The following is a 25872-nucleotide window of genomic DNA, read 5'->3' as shown; positions in this document are numbered from 1 at the left end:
ATTTATTGCCTAAGAGAGAAGACAAAAATTTAGATTCATTTTAGACCTCACAGGATGGGAAAATATGTTGGTAAAGTAAACTGGGTAAAGAATATAAAGGAAAGTTATTTTATAATAAACAGATTGATCTATGTTAATTCCATAAGAATTTATATATTAGAGACATTGTTAATATTTCTATATGGCTAGGAACAGATGATGTAACGCTTAATGTGCTATTACTCCCAATAGCTGAAAATAAATTGGGTCAATATCTAGCCAAGAAAGATTCAAAGGTAGTTAATTATTTAATAATAGCATTATTGTTTGTTTGAAACATTGGTCATGTACAGTCCTAGTCAGCCTTGAACTTGAACTTTTCCTGACTCATTCTCCAGAGTGCTGGGATTACAGAAAGGTACCATTAGGCCTTGGATACAATAAATTTTTTTCAAAATGAAAATGATCATATGCCAAATACTAGTATGTCAAGAAGAGGCAAAACCTCATGTTTGAATAAACTGTGTGATGCTGTTTGGGTGATTCTTTTTGACAGCTCATTGGGAACCGAGTGCCCCTGTGCCAGTATGTCCTGAACTGCAACTTACATTTCACAAGACCACCTCTTTCTGTTTTCTAGTCTGTGGAAACTGGTTCAAGGTGAAGGGCATCACTTCATCTTCTGGTCTATGGAGGACTTGTATTTCTAATAATTCAGTCCAAACAACCTCATTTGACCCAACCGAGCCAGTTCAGTGTGGTCCTCCAGGGGTTATTTGAAGTTGCAAGCTTGCCCTCTTCCTCTGACTCTGTAATTAGTGGTAGACAAGCCAGAGTTGCTGAGATTATTTAGGTTTGAGTGGAAACTTGCAACAGCAATGGAAAGAATAGAACAAGTCATGCTTCGGATGAAATGACTGCGTCATCGAAACAAACCCAACATCTGCACTATCACCGACCCTCAGCTTTGTGAGTCAGCTTGTCTGATCCGTTGTGCAAACCACTATGGGTCAGGCGTTTGTGTTCTAACTGAAGAATCTCTGCTTCAGTAGCTTGAAATTCTAAGACTTGAATCCTGGTGCTTATAGACATAAAAACTTAGACAAGTTGTCCAGTGATGTTGATCATTCATATAACCATTTGTAAAGTGATCGTGGTAATATCAAGTTTTAAGTTCATATATGTATACATATATACATATATGGAGAACAAATATAAAATACTTTGTTCAGAATAGTTATCTATAATGATTTTTTTCATCCCTGGTATACAACATAGTTTTTATACATAAATGCCAATTAATCAATTTATACTCTGAAATCATGAGAAATTTAAATTATTTTTTCTAAAACAATTATGAACATGAATGGAATCTATAACCAAACACATGTCACCCCCTTAGGTTTATAATAAGGATACTTGTGGTGTTCAGTCCCAGCTGATACTTTTACAACATGACTCCGACGTACAAGGCTCAGGAAACATTGAAGAAGGGATGGAAAGATTGTAAGAGCTGGATATCAGGAAGTCTGCTGTGAGAGTGTGTCTTCTAGATATGACAAGTAAGTTATGACATGGTTGCCTCAACAAGATCTGGAAAATTCCAGCACCACTAGACATCACAGCATGGATGGAAGAAATCTCACAAGGCTCCCACCCGTAGATGAAGAGCTATAGGCAATTAATGACTGTTGAGAAATAAAGAGTTAGTCTTCTGCAGAAATGAGACCCTGAATTCATTATCCAATACAAATGGCTAGTCTTGAAAACATGTGTAAAAAACAACACAAAGTGGAATCAGTAGATTGTATTTACATATGTATTAACACATTTGTAGCAATAATAATAATAATAATAATAATAATAATAGACCAGGAGTTAGAGAGGGAGTTGGGGGAAGACCTGGGAGGAATTCAATGGAGGAAAGGGATGATAATACTTAAATTAAGAATAAAATTTTTAAAGTTTACAAGAAGAGGCATAATGGCAACAATTCAGTGCAAATAGAATTCCCAGAATCCTTTGCATACTGACAAACAGTCAGCATTTCTGTGTCTATCAGAAGAGTGTATTTCATAATAAAGCCTGGACTTTAAAATAATATGTGGTTATGGCACAAGCACTTCTCAATATTGTTTGGTAACCACTCTTAGAAGTTGCTTCTACTGCTCATGCATATGTTACAAGATGGAGACAGGGTTGATTATCTTGTACATGTTGATAGGGTTGAGAGGACTGCTCTGGTATGAATTAAACTTGTTATGAGAGCACTTACTGGTGTCCACTTCAGTCACCACGATTGGTTTGGAGAACTGAATCCGGAATCCCCAGGGGTAATCTCCAGTTCCTTTGAATAGTCTCACAGTTCGCTCACGAACTGCAAGGAAAGCAAAGAATACATTGCTTTGAGTTGACATTCAGTACTACACACTGCTACAGTACTGTAAAAGTGGCGTGTTTGCTTGTTGAGATTACATGTCAGGCCTAACAGAAAGGTTCCAAGCAATACTATGCAATAGAATGCATTAATTATACAAAGTTCTGGGTTTCATTGTTATATTTTTATACAATGTGATCTAATTGCATCTTTACAACAGATGATGATGATGATGATGATGATGATGATGATGATGATGATGATTAATATTTAGAGAGAGAATATTGAGATGTAGAGGTTAAGTACTCATGTCAAGAAAATAAAGCTTACTACTGTTAGGCAGCACTATACCTTAGGATTCATCCTTAACCACTCTGTCATAGCTACCCAAACAGCATACAGATCTTGTAATCCTGAGTTGTTTAGATCTGTAAATAAGAGAATTTATCACAACATTATTTGTTGGACCAAATTTGGGCTTTACCCAGCAGGTCTGCATAAAGAGGACGATTGGATCATGGGCCTGAGTGCAGGTGTCTGAGATGGTCTACACTCGACTGTGCTGGGGGGAGGTCTTTTGCTCCACCCCTTGGCGTCTCTATAAATACCCTGGGGCAGAGACAGTTGAAGCACGGTGGATTGGGATCCAGGCCCTCCCAAGTCTATCCTGTATTTTCTGTCTTTTTCTCTCCCTTCTTCATTTCTAACTAAGTCTTTTGTCCCTCATTCCTCAATAGTCCCTGGGGTAAATAAATATGGGGGCTGGTCCTCCACAATTATTCATGGAAATAAGAAAACTGAAACACATTCCACAAACTGAGCTTTTACAAGAAGCCAAGAAAAGTAACAGACCTGGCTCACTCAGAAAAATACCAGATCAATTGGTTTTGAAGAGGTTGGAATTGTCAGGTTTGGCTGTACTGTCACTGGAGAGTCCTAAGATTTTCACAGTTAGGGTGCACAGATTTTGCAGTCATCAAGATAACTTCAATTACTGTAGCCCAGTTATTAATCTACTTTCCATCCTGCTACCTTCAGACCTTCTTTTCTGTATCATACTCTCTGCAGTGTGTGTGTGTGTGTGTGTGTGTGTGTGTGTGTGTGTGTGTGTGTGTTCCTGACAATTACCGCTTGTTAATCAGTTTAACTTATTCATAACATTACTCAATTCATTGACCCTTTTTACTCTTCTCTACCTCAAGGCACTTTTCCCTCTATGCTCACTATGAAGAACAGCCTTATAGATCACAATCTTCTCTGTTCAGAACGATTAAGGGTTGTTACTCCTCAGAGATGGGGGGAAAAGCATGACTCCAGATTGTGAACATCATGGGCATTTTGCCTTGGAGACTTGTAAACAGTAAGTAAAGAGTAAGTGATAATAAAGTATAATTGGTAACATTCCTGAGCTTCAGAAGTAGGTTCTAAATAACAGTTTGGCTCCCAGGTACTTGTGAAAATGCTAAGCAATTATAAGATAAGGATTTCAAGCTATCAAAAAGAATAGGGTAACCTAACACCTTAAAATGGAAATTTAATAGGATTCCCTTTCATAAAAAGTATAAATGCGTTAGAATTTCTGGGTAATAGATTTTGCTGCTTTTTTTCAACCCGCTGCTCCCTTTTCTTCTGTGGATGTTACGTGTTGCTTCTTAGATTCAGATCTTTCTCCAGGTTACAGTGGAAAGATGTTTCTTTTTTGTAGAGTTGCCTTATCTTCAAGTCCACATCCAAAGGCACATTCGGAGTACACATGTGTAGGTAATATATAGGCGGATTAAAAGCACATAGGAAGCCAAGGGAACTCATGAGACTTTGAAGTAATAGACAACAATGCTCTCAAAGGGGGGATGGAATGATACAATTTCTTCATGTGGATTCCAGAAGGGATGTTTGCTTTTGTAAAACGCCTGAAGAAAACTTCTTCTTCTTCCTCTTCTTCTTCTTCTTCTTCTTCTTCTTCTTCTTCTTCTTCTTCTTCTTCTTCTTCTTCTTCTTCTTCTTCTTTTATCAGGAAAAGCAAAGTAATATTGCTGAGAAGGTGTTCTGTGGATTCTAGCTCTAAAGTTCTGTGTTCTGCAAAGCTCTGTGCCTCTGGGAAAGTTTGTTACTCATTAAGGGAATTCTCTCTTGGCATAACTATTTGGAAAGTGTCTTATTGGATCTCATAATTTAAGAGGCAGAACTGGGAAATTCAAGGACTTAGGAATTAATATTTCAACACTCTGAGATAGGCTGGTAGCTAATCAGGATGAAAAGGGAAAGCAGAAATCCATTTCTGACTGCTGTAACAATAATTTCTAACCTCTACTTTTCAAGGTTTCTTGTTCCCTCTAGGTTACTCTCATGGTGCTATCTTCTGCTTTTGACAGATCGATTTACTCAACACATATTTGATTAATGGAAGATTTTTATGTGTTGAATCAAATCAAATCACATTTGTTGTTTTGTTTTTATATTTCACGAGACTATTAAAATAGCTATTGCTTTCAAGGCCATATTTCTGTGGTTTTGGTTTTTCAATCAAGCAAATTGAATGTCAACAACATGTATGAAAGAATAAACATTTCAATAAAGTCTTTAAATGGTGAGCTCAGCTGTAGAACTCTCCTGTGGGAGGACACAGTCAACATGTTTGTAACGTGTTCCTCCCCCATTCTGAAGACAATTTTCTCATATTTTAAGATTTGTAGCCTTACTTTCCCATGGCACTGTCTAGTGAATAATCTATAAGTGCCACGCAGCTGCTGAGAAGCCACAAATGAATGTCATTGTTGTTTCACAGAGTGTGGATGCATCGTCAAGTAATTTATCCCTCTAGATGACACTTGGTTGTAAAAATCCAAATAAAGGTCAAATATTTCCATAAAAATAAGAAAACCCACACACCAAAACACTCTACATTTTTAACGTAGCTACAGCAATGTAGCTTTGCACGGAGAGATCCCTTTGTTTATTTTACAGCTCAAAATGTCTAGGAAAACAAGGATTGAGTTTTGTTTTATAAGTATAAAATTTATTTATCATAAAATACATTGTAACACATGTAAATTAGCATTACAGTATTTTGGAAGTATTATTAGGTTACTAAAATATTTTAGTTAAAATTTGTCCATTTGCCTGTGGGCTCACTTTCCAATGTCTACATTCATTTCTTTCTTTTCTTTTTTTTTTTTTGGTTTTTCAAGACAGGGTTTCTCTGTGTAGCTTTGTGCCTTTCCTGGAACTCACTCTGTAGCCCAGGCTGGCCTTGAACTCACAGAGATCTGCCTGGCTTTGCCTCCTGAGTGCTGGGATTAAAGGTGTGTGCCACCACTGCCTGCCATACATTCATTTCTTGCTCTCTCAGTAATACTCAGTAAAGAAGACATGCATCCCAGCACAAGTAACAGTTGAAATCTCAGTTACAACAAGAGAAGTAGGACAGTCTCAGATGGAGGTTCAGTTTGAGAAAAGGCCTCCTGGTGCTCACTTGCAGAATGTGAACAGATTTTATGTACGTTCATTTATGCTCATACATACAAGCCTATATATTCATGTGCATGTGTGTGTAAGAATATATATATGTATAATATTGTATATATTATATTATATATAAAATTATAACACACAATACATAATATATAATGTAATGTCTATAATGTTATATATACTATATTGTAGCTAGAGTTTTCCTGCCTGGCCCACAGTCAAGACAAATCTCTCTCACCTGCCAGTCCCACAGCTGTCAGACCCGATCAAGTAAACACAGAGACTTATATTGCTTACAAACTGCATGGCCATGGCAGGCTTCTTGCTAACTGTTCTTACAGCTTCAATTAATCCATTTCCATTAATCTATACTTTGCCACATGGCTCGTGGCTTACCGGCATCTTCACATGCTGTTTCTCATCGTGGCGGCTGGCAATGTCTCTCTGACTCAGCCTTCCACTTCCCAGCTTTATTCTCCTCCTTGTCCCGCCTATACTTCCTGCCTAGCCAATGGCCAATCAGTGTTTTTTTTATTGACCAATCATCAACACATTTGCCATGCAGAACATTCCACAGCACTATATACCATATATATGAAAGCAGTTTAATTCTTTCTTTTACCAATACAAAAAATCACACATTAAGGAAAACTCTTGTTCTTTGGTGACTGGGAACATAGTTAACATTACAGTATTTGCACTTTTCTTTCAGACCGTATGTATCATGGTTAACACTACACATATGAGAGGAGTAGTTGTGTTTTATTTATTGTTATGTCGCAGATTCCAGGGGAAAAAAAGATAGTCAAAAAATATTTGTTAATTTAGTAAGTGTATTATGTAATTAAATTGTGTGTTTCTGAAAATTTTATATGATATATACTTATATAATTTCCCCTCTCCCTCTCTTCCAACTTGTGCCCATTCCCCTAACTCCCTTTCAAATTCATGGCCTTTAATTATTTTATTCTTTAATTATTATTGCTACACGTATATACACATAGAAATTTATAAATACAATCTGCTAGATTCTTTCATTTAGTGCTGTTCATATGTATAAATGTTTAGGTCTATCTATTTGGAATTATATGACCTATCAGTGGGCTTGTCCCTGAAGAAGATTGAGTCTCCCTCTCTCAGCAGCCATTGATTACCTGTAATTCTTCCTTGGGGCCCTGTGAGACTCCCCCCATCCACGTTGGCATGTTAACCCTTGGTGTCTTAGTTTTCTATTGCTGTGACAGAATATCATGACCAAAAGGCAAGTTGGGGAGGAAAGGGTTTATTCAGCTTATACTTCCACATTGCTGTTCACCACTGAAGGAAGTCTGGGCAGAATCCTGGAGACACAAGCTGATGCTGAGGCCATGAAGGGGTGCTGCTTACTACCTTGCTCCCCATAGCTTGCTCAGCCTGCTTTCTTAGAGAACCCATGACCACAAGCTCAGGGATGGCACGACCCACTATAGGATGCATCCTCCCACATTGATCACAAATTGAGAAAATGCCTTAGGGCTGGTTATCATGGAGGCATTTCCTCCTGTGAGGCTCCTTCCTCTCTGATGACTCTAGCTTGTGTCAAGCTGACACATCAAACCAGCCAGGACAACGGAGTCTGCTGTTTTAATTAGGATTCCTATTGCCATGAGGATATACAATGACCATGGCAACTCTTATAAAAGGAAACATTTAATTGAGGTGGTAGTTTACAGTTTCAGAGGTTTAGTCCATTATCAACATGGTAAGACGTGGTGGCATGCAGGCAGACATGGTGCTGGAGAGGTAGCTGAGAGTTCTACATCTTGCAGGCAACAGGAAGTGAAGTGAGACACTGGGAATGGCTTGAGCATATATGAGACCCCAAAGCTCACCTCCACAGTGACACACTTCCTCCAACAAGGCCACACACACTTCAACAAAGCCACACCTCCTAATAGTGCCACTCCCTTTGGGGGCCATTTTCTTTCAAACTACCACACCTGGTATCACTTTTTGTTCCACCAGGAATAGCTTTTAAAATAGTTTCATTTTAATAATTCCAGATTCTTAAACTCATGCCAACTACTGATATTTTTCAGTATTCAGGGCTGGCAACTTCAGAGGCTTTAGTTATGAGTTTTCTAAGGCACATGCATCTTGCTGTAATTTGAAAGTCCTTACCAGCTACTGGTCTTGGCTTTTTACTAAGACACCTGGGGCTGTCTTCAGGATTTCCATCATCACCTCGGAAAACCCATGCTGTTGAATGAAAATTCTCTGTGTAGAATCCCTTTTCTTCAATATCAACTCGAAAGCCAAAATCTGGAGAAAGAGCATCATCTGAGGTAACTGAGGAACAGAAAAGGTGAGAAATTAAGTTACATTCTGGCAAGAAGGAAGATTCAGTGCTTTAGTGGTAAAGGTAAGAAAGCTTCCCAATATGAAGAAGTGAGGTCCCCATGAATAAAGAACATTATCCTTAGATATAAGTAGCTAAGTTTGCTGTGTATTTTCCTTGGGAATAATTTATATATTTTTAAAATATCATAATCAAAACAAATATTCCCGGGACTGTAGAAAAGGGTCAGCAATTGAAAGTGCTTACTGCTCATCCAGAGGACCCACGTTCAGTTCCCATCACCTACATCTAGCGGCTCAAAACTGCTAGCAACTTTAGCTCCTAGAGATCTTTCACCCTCTTCTGGCCTTCACAGGCACTGCACCGATGTGCAAACAGACACAGACAGACACATGAATAAAAATAAAATGAATCTTATAAAACAAAAACAAATATTGCTTCAGGTTCTGGGTTGTGGGAGTCTGGGCACAGGACAAAGTATGGAAATATTTCAGTTAAAGAAAAAATGTTTGCTTTGAAAAACAATATATTACTATTTAGAGGCCAAGTTGAAACCAGGTAAGATTAGGAATTAGCTTTCAGAATCCATTTCAAAATACCAAGTACAAAGAAAAGGATTATCAAATACAAAATCATGTCACTGTCTTTGTGCTTGAAGGAGGCACTAGAAAGTGTATTTCTAGAAATCTCACCGTGGGCTTACATGAAGAGACAAGGAGATGTGTATAGTTTCATCTACCAGTTCTTCTATAGAAGTTCAGTGTTTTCTCTGTGTGTACAAGTGTCTTAGACCCTGTGGAAAGCTGTGTCCATAAAAGAAATGAGCTTGTCTTCCCACATTATCTTCCATGTTTCTTTGTGCCCTGGTTAGAGAGTTCAAACCTAAATAAAATCCTCCTCCAAGCTTTCAGTCTTTCATGCAGGCAGAGTTGAAAAATCACACTCTAGCATCAAAAGTTATCTTCAAGAAAACTCCATCATTTATTTGCATTTCTTAAATAGCATCAGGAGTGGGAAGATATAAAGAACCCAATGATTTTCTCTATTTTGTAAAATAGCACAGGCTGACCTCCCAATGTCCTGATCATCCTGCCCCATCTCCCCAAGTCCTGGGACTAAGTCCTGGGATTATAGGTAAATACCTCAACTATACTTAAAATACAATAGAATATCATATTTCTCTCTCTGATTCTCCTCAGATACTGTAATTGTTCCTATGCCTTTCTCAGAAAGTCTCTGGGTGAAATCTCATTCCCATCCTCACCCAACACAGCAAGGCAGACTTCTGCTGTGGGTGAGGTATATAAATATTCCATTCCACCCCACTACCCCCCCCCCCCCAAGCCCAGACGAGGATTGGTCTTCTCTCTGAGTTTTCTCTGGAGAATCATTCTTAATGGTTCTTGTTCATTTCCACTTTCGCTTTCTTAGTACTAGACTGAGAAGAATAATTATTAGTCATTGTCCTGACACAGAGACAAATGAACAATAGATTTCCAACTTCTCCATTTGCGTAACTTATGTGAGACTGCACCAGACATTTGATGGCTTGGGTGGTTTCAGGTACATTCATTCACTCACTGAATTGATTCGAAATAAATGCTCTTCTTCCCTGAGCCAGGTGCAGTTTTATGGACATTGGGGATAGAATGATGAGTAAGACAGAAGTCCTGGTACAGTGTGAGAGTTCAGAGAAAGGGCAGCTAGCTGTAAACAGAGGCACGTCTAGGAAGTCTGTCACTATAAATCCATTCAGTGCTTTACATGGGGTAGGGGAGGTGGATACATAGCGAGAAGGGAGCACTCCTATTTAAAAATTTAAATCTAAAGTGACAAACCTGACCCCTTTTGAATGTTAATGTAATACCCAAAGTATGAAAATACCACATCAGAGAGGTCCCAGTCAGAATGTAGGTGCATTACACATGGTGTATAAAATTATCTACAGGTTAAATAGATATCTAGCCTAAAAGAATTTTGCTTTTACATTTGGACCCTATCTCCAGACACCTTATAATGTCTATATCAATACGATAAAGCCCCATAAAATCCGAAATCTGAAATACTTGTGGCTATAAGCATTCCAGCGAAGGAATAGTCTACCTATACTTCCATAGGTGATGTTGATTGAGTACTTCTACTATGCTATATTTGGATGTAAAAACAGATGACTTATGGCAATATAATATAGTTATAAAGCTGGAATGTAAATGATATGAGAACTTGATGGGACATGATTCTTATTAGATGAAAATTATGAAAAGTTTAGGACAGAATAATATAAATAGTATAAATCAGAATATGATACTTTCTTTCACATAGCATATTCCAATCACTTCAAAATTGTTTTAAGTAAATCTAAGTGTGACATTTGATTGCAACAGGAAAAGTAAACCAAAAATTTTATAATAATTTATTGAAGTGCCTTTCTGAGCTTTAAGGCTAAATTAAAGTTTTTTTCTTTTTTCTTTTTTTTAAAGCTATAATAGGGTTTTCTAAAGTTTTAGGTTCATTTTCTACATTCTTTACCTTAAAAATTCAGTTGTTAAGTGTTCATTGATGTAGGCCACAGAGATTTCTGGGACAATTGGTTTATCGTATAATATCTTTCCTTCAGCAGTAAATGCCTGTATTGGATATGCAGTGGGTCTGAGGGCAGGTCTTTATATGGGTCTTTGCTTTTATCAATATGTATGAGGCTGATCTAACAGCTCACTTATTTACCAACAGATGTGATTCTGTGGATGAATGGCTCTGTATTCATTCAGTTAGCAAGACAGAGCTAATGAACATACCCTTACATAAGCTGAGACATAAAATTTGTGTTAAACTCCAATGAAGCAGCAAGCCACACACCTGCTGAAAATTTATAGCTGCTAGAGGTCTCAGCATCTGCTCCACATTGAACCTTGATATAAGCAGGCAAGTCCAAATAACTCTTTGTCAGAAAAAGTTTGCTACCAAATGAGGTTTGCTAGCTTAAACATGTCATAAATGAGCATTTCAAACATGAGCTATTAAATGTTTTGCTATTACTGAAATCGCATTTCAAATCGTTCTTTCCCAAAAAATACCAGCATGTTCTTTTCCTTTTCATTTGTAGTTTTGGTCTCATAATAATAATACTAATGATAAATAATAATAGTAATAATAGTTTTTAAAAAGGACTAGAACATGCACAAGTTAGCTCTGAGTACCTTGGGTATCCTTACATTTCTTTCATCCTAGTGTGTCATTTGAAGAAAATGAAGAGATAGTATGCAAAGATGCAAGGCCCTGTTTGGTTGTCCCAGAGAGACCAGGATTTTATTTGTGTTCAAATAGATCCAGTAATTTTCCATTTTATGAAAGAGTGTGAGTTCCGGTTAGACGGCCTGTAGTTGAAACTCAGCTCTAAGACTAATTATATATAACTGAATGACTTTGGACCCATCACTTATCCTCTGCATGAGGCTCTGATGAGCAAAATGAGTTTGGAAATACAGTAACATAACTCATAATTCTACTGGGAATATCAACAAGAAAACACATTATAAGAGGTTTAGCATAGAATCTGGCATCAAGTAGGCACATCCCAATCCTTAGGTCTTACTATGGAATTTATATATATATTAGATAGATTTTTATTTTACTTTATGTGCATGAGCATTTTTTATGCATTATGTCTGTGCACTATGTGCATGCCTGGTGCCCACAGAAATAGAAGAGGGCAGAGGATTCCAGGGGAGTTTCAGATGATTGTAAAACAACTTGTGGGTGCTTGGAACTAAACCTGGGCCCCTTGAACTAACTCTTAACCTCTCAGCTACTTTTCAGTCCACTTAGCTTTTATTATTAGGAATTACAACTAATTCCCTTGCTTCCTCTCTTCCCTGTCCTTCCCTCCCTCCCTCTCTTTATTCCCTTCCTTCCTTCCTTCCTTCCTTCCTTCCTTCCTTCCTTCCTTCCTTCCTTCCTTTCTCCTTCCTTCCCTCCCTCCCTCTCTCCTTCCCTCCCTCTCTCTCTTTCATTCATTCTTTCTTTCTATCTTTCTTTCTCAACGGCAACTAATATTTTAAAAGTACAGTTCCATAATAATTTTATTTACTGAGTGAAATATGGGAAATGCTATGAGTTATTCTCACATGATTAAACCCAAATTCCTGCCACATCTGTTTGTGATACAGGGACCATTTAAGACTATAAAATTCAGAGCTTTCTTTTTCAGTCCCTTCCCACGACCATTCCTAGCCTTCAAGTTATTTACGGAGTATACCTTAGTCAGCATGGTCCACACTCAGATGGATTGATCAACTGTGTCAACACACATAAACATGTCATTCTTAATGTCTTTTCCAGTTATTACATAGGAAGTCAGAGATGAGTGAGATTAACAGAGTGAAAATGCTAGCTGTAATGATGGTCTATAAAGCTGTCAGGTTTTACGTCATATATTAGTAGCATGTGCTGACTCCATAAATGAGAAAAAAATTCAAACCACACATTAAACAATACTAGCCCAAGCAACTCTGAGTGAATTGCAGGCTCTACTTAAAAGAGTTTCTCCAGAAATATAGTGTGCTTTCAATGTGTCTGTGGCTGGATAAGCTGAAAGAGAAGTGGCAGACACTTGTTCTTATGTCTAACATGGACAAAATAGTTAGGATAAGTTTTCATTCAAAACAAAGTTTGCCTCAAAGAAAGCACAATCATTGTTAAATTAAAATTATTATGCTTGGACATTAAATTTGAATTTACATTGAAATTACAGCTGATCTTGTGTTATTTCAAGTGGAGTATTGGTAAATGTTTTAAATAGCTTTCCAAATTGGAAAAAAAAAAATCTCTGATTTGCTGGGCTCGGCAGTTTTCGTTGCATAAAGATTTCCAACACGGCCAGTATAAAGCTAACAACTTTCTACACTGAGCTGCAGTGTAGAAAACACGCATAGCCGGCTTTGTGAACTGCCATGAGCTGGCTCCAACACACGTGATTGTTTCTTATTTCAAGAAGTGCAAAGCAGACATGAATGTCTAAGAGCAGTAGGATGGAAGGATTTGCCATTACAATGAAAGGAAAAGACCCTGGCTATGATTTCAAGTCCCAGAAGGACACAATGAACTAGAAAGAATTAGACCCACTCTCTATGGCACTTGGAGGGCATTTTCAGTTAATGAAAGCAGCCAAGTTCCCACTAGGTTTGTTTGATACGTAGATGGTTGATTACAGAGAAGGACTGCCTGTCTTATAAAGCAAGAAAAAAAGGATTTTGAATATTTTCACTGCAAAGAATTCATAAACTCTTGAGGAGATAGATAAGCTCAACTTGATTTAAAAATTATATCACTATTGGAATTTAAAAATATATTTTTATGTCAACTTTAGAGTAAATTTAACTGAAAGTTTTTCCATATGCAGTAGAAGCGTTACTATATGTAATCAGCTTATTACAGTTAGTTACTACATGTAAATTTTTGCCTCTTCTTTTCACAATTATAATAACATTATTCCTCCCCCCCCCCCCCCCCACTTTATTAAGACGGATAGATGCTGGTTACTGTCTTGGTGGACCAATGGAGAGCTTGATGATTTTTTTATACAGGTTGCAGGTACAAACTGTAGATGAATGTTGCCGACACCCTCCCTCCCCCCCCCCCCAGGACACACATACAATTTATTTCAAGGTCCAAGAAAAAACTCAGAAAGAAGAAAACAGCAATAAATAAGTTATGGGTTTTACAAGGGAAGCCCTGCTGTAGATGGGATGCTTCTGATGGCTACAAGGCAAGCGGGTGCCTCTTAAAATTTACAAGTAAATGATGGAACTAGAAAAAAATTATCATGACTGAGGTATCTCAGACCTAGAATAGAGTATGTATTTACTTACATGTGGGTATTAGCTGCTAAGTCAATGGCATCCAAACTACAATCTGTAGAGCCACAGTGGTTAGATACAGAGCAAGGTCCTATGGGGGTGCAGATAGATCTTCTTAAGAAAAAGGAATAGGATAGATAATTATGAACAGATGGTGACAGGGCTGGAATGGGAGGATCAAGTAGGGAGTGGGAAGGAAGAGGGAGATGAGGGAGGAATAGAAGGAGAGACAGCTAACATTAAGGGTCATTTGATGGGTAGTATGGAGAATTTATACAGTAGAAGCTTCCTAAAATATATACATATACGAAGGAGACCTCAGCAAAATTATGGGGTTGACAGAGCCTAACTGGACATCCTTTGTCACCAAATGAAGCTTTCCGTCCTAGGACTGGGTTATATTTAATTGAGTTGCTAGCCATAGGAGTCCTCAGAAATCCCCAAACAATTCAGGCTATTGTTAAGACTATAGGTTCATCTCCACAAAAAATGGCAAGGCCCCATTGCTGAAGACAACATCAGCACAATTCCTTGAACATGAAGAAGCCAAGCTGCTGTCTATATGGTGCCTTTACCCCTGTGTTCTAGCATTTTGGTACAGGAACATGCCCTCTGTTCTACCAAAAGAGAAACATAAAACCAAGCCACCCACAAAACCTTTGATCTATAATGGTGTCCTGCCTACAAAATATGTTAGAGTTATGGTGGCACAAAGCTCCTGGGAGTAACCAACCAATATCTGATTTGACTTAAGAACCACTTTCACACAGGCTGTGCCTGTGTTGACTACCCAAGGGAGGCCTTATTCTCTATGAGGAGGGCCTAGAGGTGGGATAAGGGTAGGTGGGAAACAAATATAGAGACCCACAGTAAGACATTATGCAGAAAGTGAGAGACCTTGGAACACTCAGCCCTAAATGGGATGTCTCTATCGAATCCTTCCCTTTAGTGCTTGGGGAACCCTGTGGAAGAGAAGGCAGAAAGAATGTACAAGCCAGAGGAGATGGAGGACACCAAGAAAAACAAGCCCTCTAAATCAGCATCAGCGAAGCTCATAGAAACTCATAGAAACTGCAGCAACACGAGCAGGGACTGCAGGGGTCTGCACCAGGGCCTCTGTGTATATTTTCTGGCTCCCAGTTTAGTGTTTTTATGGGATTCCTGAGTGTGCAAATGAGTCTCTGTTTCTTGAGCCTTCTCTTGGTGTCTTTTCCTTCTGTTTCTTAGTCTTGTCCAAATCTGATGTGTTCATTTTGTTTTATCTTATTTTACTTTATTATCATCCCTTAGAAGCCTATTTGTTTTCTTTTTTTTTTTTTTTTTTTTTTTTTGAGACAAGGTTTCAATGTGTAGCTTTGGAGCCTGTCCTGGAACTTGCTCTGTAAACCAGGCTGGCTTCAAACTCATAGAGATCTGCCTGCCTCTGACTCCCGAGTGCTGGGATTAAAGGTGTGTGCCATCACTGCTCAGCACCTGTTTGTTTTCTTTTTTATTAAATTTTTTTATTCATTTTACATACCAACCACAGATCCCCCCTGTCTTCCTCCCTCCCGTTTAGGAAGCTCCCTAACCCACCTCCCATTCCCTCCCCCCACAAGGTAAGGCCTCCCATGGGGAGTCAGCAGAGCCTGGTACATTCACTTGAGGCAGGTCCAAGCTCCTCCCCCTGCATCAAGGATGTGCAAAGTCTCCCACCATAGGTAGTGGGCTCCAAAAAGCCCCCTCATGAACCAGGGTTGGATCCTAATCCTACTGCAAAGGGGCCACTTAAACAGATCAAGCTACATAACTGTCTCTCTTATGCAGAGGGTCTAGTCCAGTCCCATGGAGGCTGCACAGCTGTCGGTCCAAAGTTCATGAGTTCCCACTAGTTTGGTTTGGTTGTCTCTACAGGTTTCCCCGTCATGATCTTGATGCCCCTTGTTCATAGAATCCCTCTTCTCTCTCTCTGACTGGACTCCTGGAGCTCAGCCCAGTGCTTGGCTCAGCCTATTTGTTTTCTAATGAGAGACAAAGGGAGTGAATCTGGATGGGACGGGTAGTAGGGAGGAACTGAGAGGAGTAGAGGGAGAGGAAACTGTAATCAGGGTATATTATGTGAGGAAAAAAACTATTTCTAGAAGAAGAAAAAGAAGAAGAGGAAGAAGGAGGAGGAGGAGGAGGAGGAGGAGGAAGAGGAGGAGAAGGAGAAGAAAGTTTCTTATTTGATCTGAAAATACTCCCTCCAAGAACTGAAAACCACTTAACCAAAACCCTACTATGAAGCATGTGTGGCCATCTTTTGAGTTGTTGGTTAAGTTTGTCCAAGATAATACCCAAACATTACAGACGACTGCTATTAACCTTGGTTGCCTCCTAAGGGTGGCAGGTAAATCCCTAGTGCTTTAGAGACAGGTCCCAGAACTAGAACTGATCTGAATGCCTCCTCCCTGATAAATGGCTTTCATGGTTCCAGAAAGTACCATGAACGCTTCCAAAGGAAGGAAGCAACAAATAATCTTTCCCAGATGTGATGCCTATGAACCACAACAATGATCTACATGCCATGATAATTTAAGGTACATAAGTGACACATATACCTTGATGGTATCCAACAGGTCTCTAATCATACTTTAAACTCACTTGACAGGAACAAAACTTTGCCTGGTACTGGAAACCTACCAAACTACTCAGAGGTAGTGAAATCATTGATCTTGGAAGAGAACCTACAGCCACCACTTTACTAAGCCCAAATAATCCCAACTACATTCTTAATATTTGTCCTTGTATTTATAGATAGGTATAGTCCTCACCCTTCATCAAGGAAACCTCTTCTTTTGTAACAGATAGAGACCATTACAGAACACCATGACCAGTCAAATGTAGAGTTGTGGAGCCCAGTCCCGAATGAATACATCTATATAAAAAAAAAAAAACTCCTGCACCTAAAAAGGCTCAGAGAACCTTGCAGAAGACAGGATGAGAAGATTGTAAGAGTCAGAAAAATCAGGAAGCTTTCTGTGAGATTGTCTATTCTAGGAGTGTCAGGAGCTACATTCACAAAGCCTCACCAACATGACTGCCTAAACATGAGCTGAAGACAACAGCAACAGACATGCTATAGTGGATGGAGGGAAGCCCAGGAGGACTCAACCCTTCACAAAGAATGACAGACAACTAAAATAATACTGAATGGGGAAGAGCACACCAATTGATCATTCCATTACAAACAGCCAGTCCTGAAAACATACACAGAAATAACATTAACATAGTGTAAGCAAGTTGTATAGGAAGAATATACATGAGTAGAAATAGGCAAATACGCATGTAACAACAATCAAGGAAAAAAAGAAGCCATGCATTTGAAAGAAAGCAAGGATCAGTGGGTTTGGAGGGAGCAATAGTAAAGAGGGAAATGATGTTATTATATTATAATCTCAAAAATAAGAGAAATAATCAAAAAATAAAAAAAAACATAGAACAAACTAACAAAAACCAAACCAACAAAACTAAATAAACTAAAACAGCCTAACAATTCCTCAAGAGAAACCAACAGCAGACAATATATTCCTTTAGACTTTTTTTACCTTTAAAATCCTTACACTGGCATTTCTGTTGCTTCTAAAATGTTAGAACATAACTCTTCCCCATTATAACCAAGATCTCACACTGAAAAATCTTAAATCAAATTTCAAATTTCAATAATTTTCAACTTTTTTCTTCTACTTCTGAGTAACTATAAAAGCTATGTTGAGAGGGGAAATTCCTTTTTCTTATAGACATAATAACCCAGGGCTGGCTTACTCACAGGTGACTCACAACAGCATCAGGAGGGAAAGTGCTGGTACACTATAGGATTATGACACACAAAAAAATGGTTTCCTCTAATGGGTAACTTGAAGATAATTAATAAGGACACTAGTAACACAGTTTGGACAGACTTTAAGAAAACAAAGTATGCTAGATTCTAACTGAGAATAGCTTATCTAAGGACAAAAGGAAGTGGGTGCCATCAGTCCCAAAAACTTTGCATCATAGAAAGCAGTATGGCGTGGGTCACTGTGTGGGACTGTGCCCAGAGACACAGTCAGCCCTTGGCTTCCCACACAGAAGGACCAGGAGCAATATTATTTAGACCTTGTTCCCATCAGCAGTCTCTTGATATTACTACCAACCAAACCTAATAAAAATCCAGAGAGCCCCTTGACATAGGCCAAAGAGGAGAGACTCTTGTGCTAGACTAAAGGAGTAGAAGGGTAGAAAGGGAATCCAGAGGGGCAAACGAAAGACATTTTCAGAGATCGAAATAAGCACAGACTATAGCCTCTCATTTTGATAGAAACATTATAAAACATGAATGAAATTATGTCCTAATTTCTGCAGGGTTTATATTAGACACACTGGTATGTTCATTTCTATATATTTAGAAGCAGGATTTGCATCTGAACTTGATGCATCACAAAAGACTGAGGTGTTTCAAAGTCCAGATAAATATTAGAGAGGGGATAATCTGCCCTCTCTCTCCTCACTCAGTGTGTGTGTGTGTGTGTGTGTGTGTGTGTGTGTGTGTGCGTGTGATAAGATGTATAGATGAGTTTATTAAAAGGAAAAGAATTCACATTATGCCATGAGCTATGTATCACCTGAAACTCAGATGTAACACATAAACCATGATGTGAAACCACAGCATAGAATATATTTGAGAGTTCTGATACAGGATTATAAGAATATCACCAAGAATGTTCAAAGTGTGAAAAGACAAGAGAGACCCAAGATACAAACAAGGCAGAGATAATTGGGGTATCATCAGAAACTGCAAGGTAATTTTATGCTTACACTATCCCCACTTTAAAGTTCACCATGATACAAGCAGCAGCAATAACCCCTAAGCTGGAAATGCAAAATGGTTGATATTGAGGACAAGAGACACTGGATGGGATATAGCATCTCCTGGATCAGAGCTAAGCCAGTCACTGCAACAGAAGAATCATTGTTGTGGATAAAGCAGAATCAATCCAGGATGTTTCACTACCTGCCCAAATAGTTTGCCAATTGGAGGCAGACACGGAATGAGCCAAATAATTAATTGTAGCATGAATCTTAAAGAGTCTTTACTAATAAAACAAATCCGGGCCAGGTATTGGGGTAAACACTGGAAGATCACAGAGACAGAACAAGCCACAGCTAACCTCACCTGGCCAACTTCTCAGCTGGTCTTGTTTCCTCAGACTGGAAGCTTCTGTGTCCTCATCCCAATGGCTCTCAGCTAAACTGTGCTGCTCAAAACCTAAAAGCTTAATCAGCCAAATGCTTAATCAGCCAAATGCTTCTAGTTCTTGGTCTTCACACCTTATATATATTTCCTTTCTGCCATCACTCCCTGGGATTAAAGGCTCACTTCTTGGAATTAAAGACATGTGTCACCACCGTACCTGGCTGTTTCCAGTGTGGCCTTGAACTCACAGAAATCCAGAGGGATTTCTCCTCTGGAATGCTAGGATTAAAGGCGTGAGTGCTACCATTTTCTAGCCTTTGTATCTAGTGGCTGTTCTGTCTCTGACCCCAGATAAGTTTATTAGGGTGCACAATATTTGGGGAACACAATACCACCACTAAAATACCCAACTGAAACCCAAAGAAAGACAAAAGAAACACAGCCAATGTGAAATGTGCTTAGCAGAAGTAGTTTAGTAGTTTACCAATAATCAGCTTAAAACTTCATACAAATCAGTTAATATTCTCAAAGGCATAAAAATGAGAATCATCCAAAAAGCAGTTAGTCTATAAAAATTGAAATTAGAGTTGTGGCAGGAGGATCGCTGCGAGTTCTAGGCCAGTCTGGTATACACAGAGAGACCCTGTCTCAGAAGACTAACCGGCCCATGAAATAATTAAAAAAAAAAAAAATCGAGCTGTGAAAAAGGAGACAAACATTTTATAACAATAGGCCAGCAACCTATTAAGGAGGACTTAAATGTGGGCTGAATTGCTAAGGTAACAGAACATTGGGACTGTCAGGGACTGTGGCAAGGACAGATGAGGAAAAACATTGTAGAAAGGTGTTAATATGTGCAGCGAATGAATCCAAAAGTTTAACCGTCCACACAAAATAATGCCAGTAGGACACAGACAAGAAGACCAAGGGAAGAAAGTGGAAAAACTAATAGCTGAGAATCTATAAGTTAAAGACAGTTATGAGTGAGGAAATATGAATGAGCTCATGGGGCCAAACATGAAAATGTATTTAAAATTCGTGTTCTGAAATTCATAAGAGAAGTTAAATAAAATAATAAGGATGAAGAGAAAAATCCTTAATTTACCCGAAACAAAACTGGATTAATGATGGAAGTCATGAAAATCATATTGAACTGAAATTTCTCACTAGCACCACTGTTAATAGGGCAATGACCCAGTTTCTTCCATGCTTTGAATCTAGAATTCTATACCAAATTGTCACTAAAAATTAAGAGGGCAATAACACCTTAAGATATATAATAAATCAATTTTTCTTTCTACATGACTTTTCCTGAAAAAGTTATTAGGCTTTTACTAAAGAAAGAAAACTAATAAATCCTGTTAGAAATAAAAAAAAAAAAACCAAAACAAAAAACCAGTGATGAGGGAGAGCTTTGAAACATATTAAGCATTAACAATATATTTTTTAAAACGTGTTTAAGATTGTATAAAATGTAAATAAAACAGTTGATAAAGTAAAAGTGGAACAGAAGGTGGAAAATAAAAATAATATTTAGAAAATAAATATTAGAACGAATTAGTGATGTGTTAGGATCAGAGCTTTGGGAGTCTAATAAGGGATGTGCATTCTCGGGTAGGTCTTTCAAGTGTATACGAACAATAACGGAAATTAGAAGGTTCAAACACAGCAGTATATGCAGAGTATAAATGCTACAATTCTAATTTTAGTTCCTTCCTGCCCAACACAAAGAAAGACCTGGAGAATTAGGCACAGGTCAAAGGACAAGAATACAAACTCTCACCACAAAATAAAACATCTAAAAGTTCGTCCTTTGTGATCACATGAATATGAAGTTTTGTGCTGGAAATAACATAGTATTTGATTTTTTACACTACTTATAATCTTTTCCCACAGGTGTATGGCTTCTTTCAACCCTTAGACTTTGTCAGGCTTCTGTTTCGTTCTGGGAAATGAATGACAGCTACCTATGCTGACATGTGGGTCATTCCATCCGCTTCTCTACAGGGCACAACCCACTATTCCCACTACTGTCTTTTCATAACAACGTTTGCTGCAGCACAACAATGCACCTTTTTATTTTCTTCCTTTAAAAAAAAATCAATCATAGTTCCCTGAGATTTTGGTACGAATTTTGTTTTCTCAAAAGCACTTTGCTTTTGTAAATAATTTGCAAGTAGCACATACCTAGTAGTTAGCCAAGCCTCCTTTAATATTGACGGTTGCAATCTCAGATCCATATTAGTTGTAGTAGCTACAAAATGTACTAACCCCCACCCCATGTATTAATTCAAGTTTTACTCTAGTCAGTTTTCATCAGTAATAGCTTATCGTCCATTCTCAGCTGCCATTGTTTGTGAGGCTGAGGTACAATGCTGCTTCTGTAACACACTACAGCCTGAAGAAAGTCTATCTCACGAAAATACAGATCTGTTAGAAGACATTTCAATTACGAAATGTTAAAACGAGAAGACATTTTTCACTTATAATCAACAATATTGATCTTATCATTTCATGTTATGTATATTTCATATACAAATGTAGATTTTTTTTAAAGTAAAGCACAAATTTAACTCTATAAACAGCCCCATAGCTAGTTATTTTAGTGTTTAAGGAGAAAGGAATCCTCAGCAGGCTGCTGTGGGTGTGTCTTCTGAAAGCCATTTACCAAGTAGAAATTCCTTAATGTGTAATGAAGAGTTGATTATTTGAAGAAGTATCGTTCATAAATAAAAACCATATAACCGCCACATCGCCATGTTCAAACAATCAGAATGTATGTCCTAGAGATGAAGGGAAAGGAATTTAATTAAGACAGTGAGCTGCTGCCTTGGCGGTTGCTTAGGAACACAGGGTGCTACTCACCGGAGCCTTCAGTGAAGTTGCTGATGACAGAGCTGCCCCCAGCTGAGCTGCATCTCTTGCCGTCCCTGAACTGCTGCCTCCTTCTGGCCCACTGGTCTATGGCTTCTTCCTGGGAACCGTCACTGGCTCTTTCACCTCTTCGAGCCAATTCCTGCGATAGCTTGCGGGGGTTATTGTTTTCCAAATTCTGGTCTGGATTAAAATATGTTAAATATCAAAGTGAGACACCACTCCAAGATAGGACATGAAATAGTCTTTGAGGTGCAGAGAGAGAAAAAAAAAGTCATTCAGATCCTCCATGGTCCACTTGCTAAGTTGGAGAGAGACAACAGAGACACAGATATATATAAATTATGACATAGGTTTATATCATCCCAAAATGTTGCTTTCTGTCATTGCAAACAAAGTAATTAAATAATTAGGTGAACAATATTACCAGTAAAATATCACAATGCAATTAAACAAAAAAATTTTAAAAAACCTGAAGTACATAAACATAAAACACAAAATCTAGAAAGTAATTTCATTGTTTAGAGTGGTTTAAAATTTTAGTTTTTGATACTATACAAAAGGGAAGCAACATAGACTTGAAAACTTGACTTTTTATTTATTCTGCTCCTAGGAAAAATGAGTTTTTATAATTTTGTGTTTGTTTCCCTTTAGAATCTTCTTGAATATTCAAATTGGTAGAATTTGACTACATATGCTTTGATATATATATATATATATATATATATATATATATATATATATGTAAGGAAGTACTGAATTCCACCATTTATAAAGCTTTACACCTGTTCTGTTGCTCAGTGTTGGTGTTCTTAGATTTGGAAAAAACACAGAGGAAATCTGGCCCAACTTCACTGTACACCAACTAGAGTCACATGGGAAGAGGGGACATCACCTGAGACATTGCCTCCATTAGACTGGACTGCAGTATGTCTGTGGTGTGTTTTCTTGATTAATGATTGATGTGGGAGAGCTCATACCCCTGTAGGCAGTACGACCCCTAGTTGGTCCTGGGTTGTTAAGAGGGAAACTGAGAAAGCCATGAGAACAAGCCAGTAAGCAGGGTTCCTCCACCATCTCCGCCTAAGTTGATGCATCCAGGTGTGTCTTGAGTCCCTGCCCTGATTTCCTCAGTGACTGCCTATAACATATAAGCCACGCAAACCATTTACAGCCCAAATTGGTTTTAGTCAGTACTTACTGCAGCAATAGGGGAGCAAAAAAACCAGGACAATAATTAAATCACTTGTACTAATGTTGTGCAGAGCTGTCATTTAATCTGGGTTTAAATATAAAATACCTTCTGAGATTTAAATGTACTACTGGCAATCCTAATATACCCTGACTCGATAGATAGTTTTGGCATGGTGTTTTTAATCTAGGTCACAATAATCTCTATTCACATGTGAGCCTCTCTCCATTCCATGATTATCCAGGATATGCCATTGAGCTTTTCTCTGAATCAGGCGATGTGCTGGAGCTGGGATGCAGACAAAGAAAGTTCCTGGAGGCTGGCAGTGGTGGTGCAAGCCTTTAATCCCAGCACTCAGGAGGCAGAGTCAGGGGGGATCTCTGTGAGTTCGAGACCAGGCTGGTCTATAGAGTGAGATCCAGGACAGGCACCAAAACTACACAGAGAAACAGAAACCCTGTCTCAAAAAACAACAAACAAACAAACAAACAAACAGTTTCTGGAGGACCTTTGTCAAAATATCTACTCTCATTTTAGTAGAACAATGTATTAATTCATGAAACACAGAGGTTTTAACAAATGTTCAAGTTTGAACGTATGTGTCCCTTGGAAATTCGTATTCTGGAAAGCAAGACCTAATGTAATCATATTGAGAAGTGGAGACTTTAGCAAGAAACAAAATCTTGCCTGCTTTATTCTCATGAATAGGATAATGTCCCTTATAATTCTTGAAGAAGACTAGCTGGGCCACTTTGCCCTTCCATCTTACACAGCATACACAGCAGGAGTCAACATCTTAGTAGTAGGGAGAAGGCGCACCACTGTATTAAACCCAATTCCTTGACTCAGACTTCTCCAGCCTTCACCTGCTTGTTCTTTCAAAATGATCTCATTACTGTTATTTTGATGAAGAGTTGTGTGACTGCATGGGGACCCTAAGAATGGGTGTGAAAGTGGTCCCCTTAAGAGTATGGGGATCCAGGAAATGAAGGAGGAGAAAAGATGCAGATCTGGAGAAGCACCTCTGGAGGAAAGCACAGAGTTTCAGTGGAAACTGGGACAGGATGGGCCTGTGCATATCAGCAGACATGTTAATAATCACATGCATAGGAAGTCCTGGCTTCACCATAAGTCACGTTGTTGGAAGCTATCTCAGTAGTTGTTGCTTTGTACAAGAGAATGGATGTCTTCTTGTTCATCTTTCCATTCCCAGCTATTGGTTCATAGCTTGGATCTCAACCTTTCTCAAATCTCTAGTTTTTACTTGGTCTCTTAGAATCACTCACTTTTTTTAGAGCTATGGGAAACTAAACTATTGTATATACTGTATATAATTTTGTGTCATTACATATAAATCACTGTGAATGCGTCTATAGCATATAAAACATCACTGAATTCTCATTGTCTGCAGTTTTCTCAGGTTGACCTGGTTTTAATTTTATCATTAATGTTTTTATGATGTAGACTTTCTGGTTCATTGGCATAGATCTTATACATATATTTCAGATAATTTTTAGCTGAAGAAATTCTACCCCAAGAACACTAAGACTTACCTGGTAAAGAACTTAGTATTTTATTCTTAAAGGGGTAAGGCTTATACCCTTCCCTTTACATTGTCCTAACTCTCTTACTTCTAGACACACTCAGTCTTAGGGCAAAGTTTCATAATTTCATGTTCATTGACAGACTTTGAGTGGGGAAGGATCACTTGCAAAATGCAAATGCCAGTTTGTGCTTACAAAGACTTTTTTTTCACTTCAGGTGAAACAACCTAAGTCTTTCAAAGCATTTCATACCCTGAAATTTTGAGCAATCTTGGCCTGAGATGAAAAGACAATAATGTTGATAAATTATAAAAGTATTCCTAGTTCTAAGAAAATCAAAATCATGAAGACATTTATAAATTTAAATACAGTATCTGTAACTATTTTAATTGCTGAACTGTTTTCTGTATATAAGTACATGGGTATGCGAACAAGACATTTCACAGAGCAACCTGGTATGACTTCCCTGCATTTGATCAACAAATACTCATTGAGTCTTTATACTGAAGGGCAGGTAATATATAATGCTGTAGAAACATAAATTATCAGAGAAGAAAAATAAACCTTCACGAAATCTACATTTTAGCAAAGAAAGAGAACATAAATAAACAAGTGAAATATGTAACATTGAAAGAAAAAATGTTATACATGAGAGTAAAATGTGGAAAAACGATGAACTTGGGCTGGAACAAGGACAACTCAGAGTTTTAAATTTGGTTTCTGAGACATTCTTGCTGTGATTACTACGTGCTGAAGATAACATAAAGAGACAAGCTAAGAATGACCCTGCTGAGATATGGAGAAAGACTGGTCCAAATAGTAGAAGCAGCCCATGTGAAGGGCCTGAAGAAGCATGGTGGGGCAAGGGTCTAGAAGTTCACACAGGTCAAAAGTGCCTGGAACTGATTTTTCCAGGGGAAAAGAAGCAAAAAGTTGTAGGACAGACTTTTGATGAGCTGCAGAAAGGCAGGGAACAGTGGTTGCAGTTGTTTTCCAAGTGAGGACAATTTCAGGTTATTGAGAGTAATCTCATCTGTGGTTGGATTCT

At 38.2% G+C, this 25872-nt stretch overlaps 1 protein-coding gene across 1 annotated transcript in view; it reads right to left on the bottom strand.

Annotated features, from left to right (window-relative positions):
* Positions 1–25872, bottom strand: part of LOC128117838 (uncharacterized) — a 118442-nt gene that overhangs the window by 80981 nt on the left and 11589 nt on the right. The window contains 3 exon segments of the mRNA XM_052750248.1: positions 2255–2356; positions 7988–8155; positions 22080–22271. Coding sequence (XP_052606208.1) covers positions 2255–2356; positions 7988–8155; positions 22080–22271 — 462 coding nt within the window.

The sequence above is a fragment of the Peromyscus californicus genome, unplaced genomic scaffold (genome assembly GCF_007827085.1).
Source record: "Peromyscus californicus insignis strain IS unplaced genomic scaffold, ASM782708v3 Scaffold_21__1_contigs__length_65335640, whole genome shotgun sequence".
In the NCBI taxonomy this organism is placed as follows: domain Eukaryota; kingdom Metazoa; phylum Chordata; class Mammalia; order Rodentia; family Cricetidae; genus Peromyscus; species Peromyscus californicus.
Note: the sequence above shows the minus strand (reverse complement) of the source record. Positions and strands in the feature narration are given on the sequence as shown.